Raw genomic sequence first — 11,621 nt, 5'->3', positions numbered from 1 at the left:
TTTTCATTTTACATAAACTTTATATTTTTCTTACATAATTATTTTTCTTTTCGAATATATAAATTTTTTCTTTAAAAAAAATCATTATTCAACACAATACCATTTCAAACAAATCAAGATTTAGAGACATTAATTATGACTCTAAATACAAGAGAAAATTAATACTATACATCGACTAAAAGGCAGATTCCCAAGAAAGAACTTTCTTTTCTACAAAGTGAAACATCAAATCACTCAAATAATTAAGCACTTTTTAAATCACAGGTTGCAATTTTTGACCTCGTGCAGTAGAAAAACCATGTACTTAAAACACATGTTTCCAAGGCTTTTACTGGATATGAATTTTGGAAAAGTTAGCCATATTTGTTCCCCGAACAGAGATCAATCTTCTTATAATCTTATCTATCAGTAGTTTGTCAGTCTCAAAGACGGCGCCACCAATGCTCACCACACCAGGGTTCTGGCTATTCATCACAGAGAACGCAATGGCCGGCTCATAACCAGCGTTCATGCAAAAATGGAGCAGGCCCCTGGGAAACAAGAACACATCTCCTTCATTGATTAAGGACTCGAAGAGAGTATTGTTGGTGTCAATGAAACCTGCAAGAACGATGCCTTTGCGAACAAAGAATAACTCAGTGGCTCTGGGGTGAGAATGAGGCATTACCATACCATCCAGATCGAGGTCGGTTCGAGCGATGGATAGGCCGAGGGTGTTCAGGCCTGGGAAATCTGCAGCAGTGACTATATTTACTGAGGAATGAAGAAAGTTGTCTGTATCTCCAGCATGTTTTAGATTTGATGTCATGAAATCTGCAGAACTGATGCTTGAAGGGTTCTTGCAAGGGAAACCGTTTATGAACACCATTCGTGTAACTGTCGTGTTGGTCGGACAAGCATCCTGAAGATTATCATTATCTGCTAGGCAAATGCTGATGGAAGTACTGCATAAGATGATGATGAAGAAAACAAGAGTTGGATTCATACTTGGTTTTCTATTCTGTTTTTTCTCTCTTTTATGAAACTATGGATGTCAGCTTGTTTTATTGGCAGTGTTTGTATATATAATAACATTTAGAGGTTGGAAGAACTGAAAGTTATTCATTTAGGCTTGGAGTTCACTACTGGGTTTCATATGGATTTCATTTCAAGAAGTCCGTTGCTTTAAAGAAAAGATTATCTATGCTTCAAATACTAGGATGGGTCTTCTTTTCTGATAATTCCCTTCAATCTTTCATGAAAACAACAGCAAACTCTGGCATGGGCCCAATATTTTCAACTTGTCTAAACATGATTCAGATGTTAATTGACTCTGCAACTTTTCTTTGCCATAATGGGAAAGGAAAAAGAGTCTACAGGATAGCCTTAGGCCGAAGGTCTTAGCCTTAACCTTGGCCTTTGCCTTCTTAGTGCAACTTGCAGAAGCAACATGACATGAGTCTAATTATAATTTGTGGGCACTGGTAGTGAAACGATTTTAATAAGATGTGCAGTCAATTCTGGGAGCACTATATCTAGACACTTATGGCGTTACTAAGTCTTGGTGTCCTAAACTTTAAGCTAAACCTTAAAGCTTACTCTTCTATGTCCTTTATTCCTTCTGTTATTGACAGTTTCTTAATCATGGTAACTTAGTGGCCATTCAAGTCAAACCTGGCCCCATGAAATGGAAAGTAATTATAAAACCGTCATGGTGCCTTGATCGCCCAATGTCATTTGGAGGTCTTGTTTAAATTCATCCTGATATGAATTCGAATATATTTCGGTTCTATGTTGAGTAGGTATTATTTATGACTCGTGATTCTACTACTAAATAAAAACCATCCACATGCCCTTATGTGTTAACATGGACAATTGCAGTGAAACATCAATGATAAAAGACTATACATCGCAAAACAGCTACTGGAACATCGCATTGTAATGATGGAAATCTTTACACATATTGCAGACTTTCATATCAAACATTGCTAGTACCTGTTAACCAGGCATTCCAGCAAACTTAATAGTGTTGACAGATAATGGACCATAGCAATGATGTTGAAACGAAAGTGGCATTGATTTACAGGAAAGGGAAAAAAAAGCGACTAAGTTATGGTATACGTGGATCATACTTAAGGTCTCCACCGTCATGGCTTGTTAAAACCTTTTTGACAGCATTCCATCACAGTGAAGCATCTATTGGCTTTTAGCCTTTCCACCACTATCAATCTCCAGGAACAATAAATTGAATGTCTAATACCATGCCAAAAAGTGATACAGTTAAAGAGAAAGGGATCTTCATTTCTGAAAATTTTTATTGAAACATAAATATCGATCTCTAAACCAAAAAGAAAGAAATCACAATTTTCCCGGGTAAAAAAAACCAACACTCAAAACAGAGCAAAAAACAAACTAAGAACTCTGGAAACGGTGTCCTTCCAATTTAACTCTGTTGGCAATTTCCATTATCGGTACAAATGCCTGGCTTCTCAGATTCCACACAATCTTTGATTAAGGATTCCTTTGAATCAGAGAGAACTTCGGAAACAAACTTTATCAAAGAGCAGAGTCCACCCAAGAAATTATGATCAATAACACCTTTACCTTCCACAACATGAGCGAAATCTATGAGTTTAATTACAGGAACTGGAGTACTTCCCTTTGAAACAGATTCCTTATCAAACAAGATGAGAAGTGAACATGAATGAAAATGGTAAATCGTTTGATCCTCAAACCATGCTTTCAGCTCCAATAATTGTTCCAAAATCCCCGCTGAACCACCATATATGCTAGGAGCAAACAAACAATCAGAGCTCTCATTACCAATGGAAGAATTTGATGAAACAAATCTTCTAAGAATAGATCTGACATTATACACTGTAAAACTCTGGACTTCCCTCCTTCCTGGTCTCCAGTATCCTGATTCCTTTCCCTCATATAGCTGCAAACCAGCTATTCTAAAGCCTAGGGACACAGTGGTGGTTCTTCTATCCTTCTCAAGGCACTTCTGGATGTAGTTGTCAGATGCTTCAGGGTACCATGTTCTGGAACCAATCTTAACATCCATGATGGATGGATTGCGATGACTTGAAACTATATCTTGCAAAACAAGGTGATGGAGCAAGCCAGATCCGTTTGATGCTTCCAAAAGTTGACTGCCATAGCAAACAGGAAAATATTTGCGGATGTGTTCTGGAACCCGTGTATCAGAAGAAAAAGATTCATAGAAAGCCAACTCCTTGTTACCACGTCCATCACCCTGGAGAGGCTTGTAGAAACGTCCTGAATCATCTACGAGGGGACCAAGTTTTCCATCAATGGCTAGGTGACCTGCAACCTGATGCTCTGGGACCTTAAGCATGCTGTAGAAACTAGAATGTGCAGTCGAGCTGATAACACAGATGAAATTTATTCTTCACTTAGTATTCCATTTACTCATAAATTGAAAAACGACCATCAGAATGTCAATTGATTTGGTTCTTAAACAATTAGGAACCCAGTCCCCAAAGGTGCTTCAAGGATAGAACTTTTAGAAACCAACTCAAGAGATAAGGAGTTCTTTTCATAAAAGGCATAGATAAAAGACATTTTCTTACATTTACAGATAGTAGATCATGCAAGTGGAAGACAGCTAAAATGGAATGAGCAGCAAACAACCTATCCCAACTCCTAAGAGAACACTGTCTCCTTCAAGTTGTACAAACTGTTTAAAGCTCACTACTTATTTTATACATATACAAAGTCTTAAACTTCTAAACTACAATAAGAACCATTAAAAGAGAAACTTTATTCGCATGTTATACAAACACTCTTCAGCACCAGCCCCACTTAACCCAAAAAAAAGTGCATAAAGAAGTCAGATTAACAAAGGGATATTTGGCCAAAATTCAAGTTCAATTAAGCTAGTAATGAAGGCAGATTTCATCAAAGCAGTACCAATGCAATAGCATTGTTTTTAGGCGTTTTGTTTCTTTTGTGATGCTAATACCCATTCAATGTATTTAACAGCCCAAAATTCGAAGGAAAGAAATCAATAAAACATGGGCTACATATTTTAAGATCTAAAGCTAATCTCTCCAGAATCACATCGTTGTTCAAGAAATCCCAATCCTAGAATCTAACCGACTAATCGAAAACCTGGAGACCTTAGCTAATATCAACTACCAAGAATCGTTTGTACCAACAAAAAAAAAACCAAGAATCGTACGAACCCAAAAAAGAAAAAAAAACAAAAAGAACGAAATGAAAATCTGCACAATTGAAAGAGATCCACCAAAAAAATAACTCACGGAGGGAGAGATGGAGGCCTTGGGAGGTTGAAATATGATAAGGACAAGTGTCTATTAATTTTAAAGTGAGTTGCATTTAAATCCAGGTTGAAAATAGGAGAGAGGATCCGAGCGAGGCCGTTGTTTTGAAGTAATCCAGTGTATGAACGTGCAGGTTAGGCAGTTTAAAAAAAAAAAAAAAAAAAGTCAAACAGTTAAATCTTTTATTTTGATTCCCAAAGTTCCCTTCCTTTTTCAGCTGAAATAATCCAGAAAGGTTGATTTGTTTTTGGTGATGGGGAAACTAAATAAATAAATTATTTAATAATACGACAGACCACCAATTGAAAAAACTAAGTTCCAAAATATTTTCATCTTTGGTATAATTAACTTTACATGATTTAAAAATTAAACATATATTAAAATTTTATATAGTATGAATATTAATATTGTTGGGGAAAGCTTATTTTAAGTATGTTGCGTAGTATCAATGAAAGTGGCTATTGTAACTAACACTATGACAGATATTATAACTTACTGTGTCTAAAAATTAATAATTTTTAAACAAATTTTTTGGGTTATAAGTTCGGTTTGTATTGTGGAAATATGATAGTTTATCTACGAAGTATAATCCATTTGAAGCAATATATTTTGAGGATTTGATTGTATTAAGTAATAAGATTATACAAGACTGGATTAAGATTGCATTGAAGACATATTTCAAGTGATCCTATTTTATCTTGTACTTTATTCTATTGTATATGTTATCTTTAACTACATTTTAATTGAAGGAATTTCTTATACTTACCGAGTATGTTAGTAAGTCTCAAATTCATATATATTTAAAGGGACTTGTATAAATTTTGTATTGAAAATTTATAGCACTTATCTATTGATTAATGATACTGAAAGTGTAAACAAATTCATTGTTTGATTTACAACCTTAAGTTTTTAGGAAGAAAACTTTAAACATAAATGATTTAGATATATTTTTTTTATACAAAATTGAAATGATTACTATAAGGTGAAATTAGAATTAGTAATTTGAAATAAGTCAGAAATTGTAATTGTAATAGCGAGGAGGGAAAATTTTTATATATAATAGACTTTTCAAAAATGGTTAACGTTTTCAATAAAAAAATGTTTAACGTTTTAAAATTAATAATTATAAAATATCAAATTATTTGTATATGAAGTATTATTTTTAATAAATAAAAAATTATTGATAATGATAATCTTATTTAAATAATATTTTTGTTCTTTATTTATAGTTAAGCTATATTACTTATATAATAAATATTTTATTAATTTATTAGATAAAAATAGATCTTATTTTTTTAAGTTAAAAAATTACTAACTACCATTATTTTTCAAAATTAGAAAGAAAAGACATTATGTGAAAAAGCTGGAAATATAATAGAAAAATGGTAGAATAATAGTTTTATTCTATTTTATTCAACTAAACAATTAAATTAATGATTACAGCTCTATTATATTATAGTTCTATTTTATTACAGCGAACTAAATATAATGTAATTTTTTTGGCACTCCAATTTTACCATAAAAGTTATTTTAGTATTTCGTTTAATTTTTCGCTTCTTTAAATTTTTGAACATGTAATTTTTTTTTCAAATCAATTCAAAATGAATAAAAAAATTAATGTTTGTTAACTTCATGACGTAGCATACACATAAATTATCACGTGGATAACATGTCAGTATTTAATTAATTTTTTAAATTTAAAAACATTATTTTTAAAAAATAAATTTCATACTTTTTAAATAATTTTAATAATTTTTAATTTAAAAAAATATTTTTTTATTTTTTATTTTTAAAAATATTAAAAGTTAATTAAATATTAACATGTCATTTTATGAAACAATCTGTATACATGTTACGTCGATAAAATTTAAAAAAATAATTTTTTATTAATTTTAAAGTGATTTGATAAAAAAAAATTATAAAGTTTGAAATGCAAAATAAATGGTTAAAAAAGGAAAAGTGAGAGTAGGCATAATGAAAATGACTTGTGGTGGTCTCTCTCTAATTGTTTCCCAACCCAAATACCATTTCAGTCCAATTAAAAGTGCTAAACACATCTCATTGAAACTTGCTGGGAATCCGAAGGGCCCTAATTAAGTTTTTCGTGCAAATTAAATAATCCACAGTGGCGTCAATTTCAAGCGCAATGTCGGTCAAGGAACATGCCAAGCGGAGGCAAATGAATTGCTTTAATCCATGGTTAAACGCCTTCACAGTTCACACTCCACCTACCATAATTAAGCTTAATTGAACCCATAATCAACCCAATTAAGTACTTTTTTCGGTTGAAAGCCAATTAAGTAAATAAATGCTCTTCACAGACACCAAATTTTTCAATAACTTCTAATTACCATGTTGCACTTATAATTCGGGTTAGGCTGATTATTTAATTATATTAAATTATAGAATAAATATTTAGAGATTAAAATTTATTTTAATTTTTATATTTTTAAAATCTAATTTTTTATTTATATTTTTAAGATTTTTATAATTTATAATTTTATTTTTAAATTAGATTTAATCTTATAGGATTTTAATAAAAATTTAACGATATTAATTATCTAGATTAATTAATAATATTATAAAAATATAAAAATTAAAATTAAATATCAAATTGAATAATATTATAAAAATATAAAGATTAAAATTAAATATCAAATTTAACCTAAGAGACCTAAAATGTAAAAAAAATAAAAATCTGCCACGTGTGGACAAAATGGAAGGTCCCTTTTATATAAAGTTATGTAGATGCGAATTCAGTGGCTTGACGGTCAGTCGGTCATTGAAGAGGCAAAGCCCAACACCCGCTGGGAACACAGCGACTTGGTTTCACGACAATTGTCGGAACATGTCATCTCGGCCTTCGACACGTTTCTTGGCCTCCCTCTTTTTACTACTCTTCTATTCCTTGGCCGATTCTTTTGCAGATTTGCCGTCACAGTTTCAAGCCCAACAAGAGTTGACCAACGTCAACAAGTCAGCTATTTTACCAACTTGTCCTTGCCGTCGAGCAGCCACTCTCCTAGAAATGGTACAAACCCTCGCCGTGTCTTCCTATAGCTGTTGTCATAAGCTAGTCAATGTCTATCTACTTGTAGAGGAGAGGCCGCTTGATGGATGCGTGCTTTGAATTTGATATTTCAAATTTATTCCCTTTATGAACATAAATTCTGCCTTATAATTTTAAAGCATATGATTGATATTTGAACATAATACTTACAGTTGAAGGAGCTACAGTTACTGTCAGAATCTTCTTTTAGGCACGTCTGAATTTGCTATTTTATCTGGGTTCCATGATCTATTAAGATTTTCGAGAATCAAGCCTTTTTTAATATATGTCCATCCTAGATACTTTAACCCAAAAAATGAACTAATGAAATATAGGGGAAGTCATGAAAAACTGAGCATACCAATGTTAGAAACGTATTCATGTCGAACACTTGGACCTTAGTGCGAGAAACATAGATCATGATCATATGTGCTATGCTTTTTTTTTTTCTCTTCACTCACTTTTATAGGAGATATTTTCCCCTTTTACCTAACATCTGTAAAACAGGTGAAAAACTATAAAATAATCTGGGATATGTTTTGTCAGAAAGTTATGGACCTTATGATTCATTCTCGTAGCCTTGCACCCAGGTATTGAAACATCACAAGCAAATGCAAGGCATTGTGGGTATGCTTTATTTCCTAACCTTATTTTTATGGGCATTTCACTTGTGCTTTTGTCAGGACAGTAAAAATGGCAATGAATGTCCGAAAAACATTACTGAAGCTTCACAAATTAGACATGGGTTGACTTTATTGGATGCTGATTTCTTTAACGATATAAAGGTGATGAATTTTAGCATTATTGGATGCTGATTTCTTTAACGATATAAAGGTGATGAATTTTAGCATTATGACTTCATTTCAGATAATCCTGCTTGAAGTGGGTATGCTTTATCTAATATTATCATCTTTAATTTGATTAATTCTTTCAGGTTCTTGAGATTGCAAAGGGTGCAAAAGAGTTCAATATTCCTATAATTAGAGCCAACAGGAAGTTAGTTGCTTCTATTAATGGAGGGCTGCATAACCCTTCTCCTCTGGTTTTTAACCCCGAGTGGAGCAAGGAGCAATCACAAGGCAAGGCCAGCAGGTTTAATCATCCTTCAGCTTCCGGCATTCAAAGGCCAAACAATGAAGAAGATATAGCCTTTATGAGTGTGAGTCAATTGATATAGCTTTTATAAAAGAAAACAAATGGCTTTGATCTGATTATTGTATGCGACTTTCCCGGTCTTTATTATCAGGTTCTCAAACTAGGAGAACTCATAAAGAAAAAACAGATTACTTCTGAGGAGCTTACGGGAATTTTTCTTAAGAGATTGAGAAGGTAGAAATAAAAAATCCGGTTATGTTTATGCATTTATAATGTCTAATACCCTTTTTTTCCCTCAAACACATTGATTCTTTATTGCTAAAATACCAGATACAATCCGGTACTTGAATCTGTAGTTTCTTATACTGAAGATTTAGCTTACCAGCAAGCGAAAGAAGCTGACAAGTTGCTCTCTCAAGGAGTGCATTTAGGTACCTTTTAAACAACTTGCTGCACTATACAATTATCACCTTCGGCCATAATGTTAATAACTTTTAGAATAAATTTGCTGCAATTTTCTACTTCTTTCGCTCACAATTTGTTCTTGTTCAGGTTACATTATTTTATCCAACTTTTTAGAATGGTGGCAAATGCTTGCCTGCTTAACGAAGTTAAAAAAAAAAATAGCTCTTTTTGTATTAGTTTATTGTCAATTTTTTTATTGGTTTGAGAGTTATATATTACTTTGTATTTTAGGACCTCTACATGGCATCCCTTATGGATTGAAGGATATAATCTCAGTACCTCTGTACAAGACAACTTGGGGTTCAACAACTTTCAAAAATCAAGTGCTTAATATTGAAGCATGGGTGTATAAGAGGTATTATGCATCAGTGAAAACTGAAATCATTGTGAGCTTATGGAAAGTTTTTTTAGTTAGATGACATTATTCACTCTTATGAATTGTCAATGCAGGTTAAAATCTGCAGGGGCAGTTCTTGTTGCAAAGCTTAGTCTGGCATAGTCTCAGGCCTGCGGTATGTCTGGTATTTTTTTATTTTAAGTTCAATTTATCATTCATTTCCTCCAGTATTTATCCTAAACATGAAATAAGCCATACTATTTTTAGGTCTAACAATCTTTTTCATGATCAAACATGTTGATCTAGTATTGAACCTAAACCAGATGCACATTGCTTCGTCTAAGAAATTAAATTTTCATTACAGGTATGATTCCATTTGCAATTGGTTCAGAAACAGCCGGTTCCATTACTTACCCTGCATCTCAGTGTGGTGTGACAGCATTGCGGCCAACTTTTGGTTCAGTTGGACGAACCGGTGTGATGAGCCTATCAGAAAGCTTGGTAATACCATTAGGGAGAGGAATCTTCTTTGACTGAAAGTATTTAATTATCCAGCCCCCATTTTTGCTCCAGCCAGTGGGTGTGATGTTCCAATAACTTTCTATGCGCTCCTTTTAACAGGACAAGCTTGGTCCATTCTGTCGAAATGCTGCTGATTGTGCGGTTATTCTAGATGTCATTCGAGGGAAAGATCCAGATGATCTTTCTTCAAGAGACATTCCCTTTGGTGACCCATTCTCTGTTGATATCACAAAGCTTACAGTTGGTTATCTTGACGATGCTGACATGGAGGTTAGATTTCATAAACATCTGGCTAAAACTTGAGTTAGTTATGCAACCGCAACAGATGCACAATAATAAATAAATAAAACATATGTCAGAATTGCTATAAATTAATTGATTGAACTGCAATATTATATCTTTTTCTCTTAGAAATAACTTTGATATAAAGTAACTATTGAAGTAACTCTTAAGGTCTTGACTTTTTTCTAAAACCAGGTTGTTCATGTGCTTGAATCAAAAGGTGTTAAAGTGGTTCCTTTCAAACTGAACTACACTGTCGATTCTGTTCAAGGCATCCTAAATTTCACGATGGATGTTGACATGTTAGCACATTTTGATGAATGGCAACGATCTGGGAAGGATGATGATTATGAAGCTCAAGATCAATGGCCTGTTGAGTTACGTCGTGCACGTGTGGTTTCAGCTGTAGATTATTTGCAGGTCTGTTTTTTACTCTCTAATTATTGGTTGATATTATAGTTTGGATGAAATCATACAACTTTTGAAAACATTTTCTAATGAGCTATTAGAAGACACGTACTTCTTTTACTTTCAATTTTTGAGTAGGAAAACCGGAAACAGTCTTCAAAGATATGGAGATTTAGGATGTGGGACATCAGCAGGAATGCATGGAAATCGGGGATTTAGGTCTAAAAGTAGCCCGTCTGATCATTTAGCACTGGAGTGGATAGCGCTTAATCCGAAATCTAGAGAGAAAAGATAGAATCATTTTTCATTTTTTCTCGTGATGTTTTTTCCCCTCTATTTTCACTATTTTTATAAAGTTCCACAGGCACAAAGAGCTCGTGGAAAGTTAATCCAAGAAGTGAAAGAAAACTTCAATGTTGATGCATTCATTGGAAATGCAACGGATTGGGAGCGAGTATGCATGGGAAATCTCGTAGGTTTGCCAGTAATTGTTGTTCCGACTGGGTTCAAAAACATACCTAATCCACCTCCAACTGGTACTCGTAGACGAACCACAGTCAACACGGGCATATATGCTCCTCCTAACCATGATCACATCGTAAGTTTCCGGATCCATGATCCATGGACTTGATCCACTTTTAGTTCTAATGTGGATTGTAGCATACAGTGGATATAGAAAGTAACTATAATCATCAGAAATCTCAGAATGCAACTGTTTTGTGTCTCATTTTATTCCTCCCATTTTCTCACTGCAGGCATTAGCCTTAGCAATGGCTTACCAGTCTGCAACAAATCACCATAAGCAGCGGCCCCCGATAGATGAGCTGGGACCAAACGACACAATATCCAATCCCCCTACCGTTCCCATCCCTCCTAGACGCTTGCATATGTAACAAAGTTTGTAAGAAACCCTTTAGTGCTTACCATTTGTCAAAGCCTGCTCCAGACTGTAACCTGTACCTGAGAACAATATCATCGTTCAAAATGGCAAGATTTGACGGATAACACGTCTAGGTTTTTTTTTTCCTTGTTTCTTTCGCCATATAACGATTCTATTAAACATCTGATTCAGTAGGCAACCATAAGATGTATTGAAAGTTTGAAACTTCAATTTTCAGCTGGAAGTTTTGCAGGTTTAATCCATCGTATTACTTACCCCAGAACTTCATTTCCT

The 11,621-nt window shown here is 33.6% G+C and overlaps 3 protein-coding genes across 3 annotated transcripts; 1 reads left to right on the top strand and 2 right to left on the bottom strand.

Annotated features, from left to right (window-relative positions):
- Positions 1–53: 53 nt before the first annotated feature.
- On the bottom strand, positions 54–1,153 carry LOC107946904 (germin-like protein subfamily 3 member 4). Its single transcript, XM_016881399.2, has one exon. It carries the CDS (start codon positions 983–985, stop codon positions 329–331), a length of 657 nt encoding a protein of 218 aa, XP_016736888.2. The 5' UTR covers positions 986–1,153; the 3' UTR covers positions 54–328.
- Positions 1,154–2,259: 1,106 nt separating this feature from the next.
- Positions 2,260–4,420, bottom strand: LOC107946903 (inositol polyphosphate multikinase alpha). Its single transcript, XM_016881397.2, has 2 exons — positions 4,269–4,420; positions 2,260–3,368 (listed from the first exon to the last, which is right to left on the bottom strand). The coding sequence occupies exon 2, from the start codon at positions 3,338–3,340 to the stop codon at positions 2,423–2,425; it is 918 nt and encodes a 305-aa protein (XP_016736886.1). The 5' UTR covers positions 3,341–3,368; positions 4,269–4,420; the 3' UTR covers positions 2,260–2,422.
- A 2,636-nt stretch (positions 4,421–7,056) lies between these two features.
- On the top strand, positions 7,057–11,586 carry LOC107946902 (glutamyl-tRNA(Gln) amidotransferase subunit A). Its single transcript, XM_041084231.1, has 13 exons — positions 7,057–7,320; positions 7,846–7,928; positions 8,027–8,123; positions 8,273–8,497; positions 8,585–8,667; positions 8,764–8,864; positions 9,130–9,253; positions 9,349–9,391; positions 9,593–9,736; positions 9,857–10,027; positions 10,235–10,459; positions 10,812–11,045; positions 11,203–11,586. The coding sequence occupies exons 1-13, from the start codon at positions 7,138–7,140 to the stop codon at positions 11,338–11,340; spliced, it is 1,851 nt and encodes a 616-aa protein (XP_040940165.1). The 5' UTR covers positions 7,057–7,137; the 3' UTR covers positions 11,341–11,586.
- The last annotated feature ends 35 nt before the right edge of the window (positions 11,587–11,621 follow it).

This window comes from Gossypium hirsutum, chromosome A12 (genome assembly GCF_007990345.1).
Source record: "Gossypium hirsutum isolate 1008001.06 chromosome A12, Gossypium_hirsutum_v2.1, whole genome shotgun sequence".
Classification (NCBI taxonomy): Eukaryota; Viridiplantae; Streptophyta; class Magnoliopsida; order Malvales; family Malvaceae; genus Gossypium; species Gossypium hirsutum.
The sequence above is the reverse complement of the archived record's forward strand: the minus strand, read 5'-3'. Positions and strand labels throughout refer to the sequence as shown.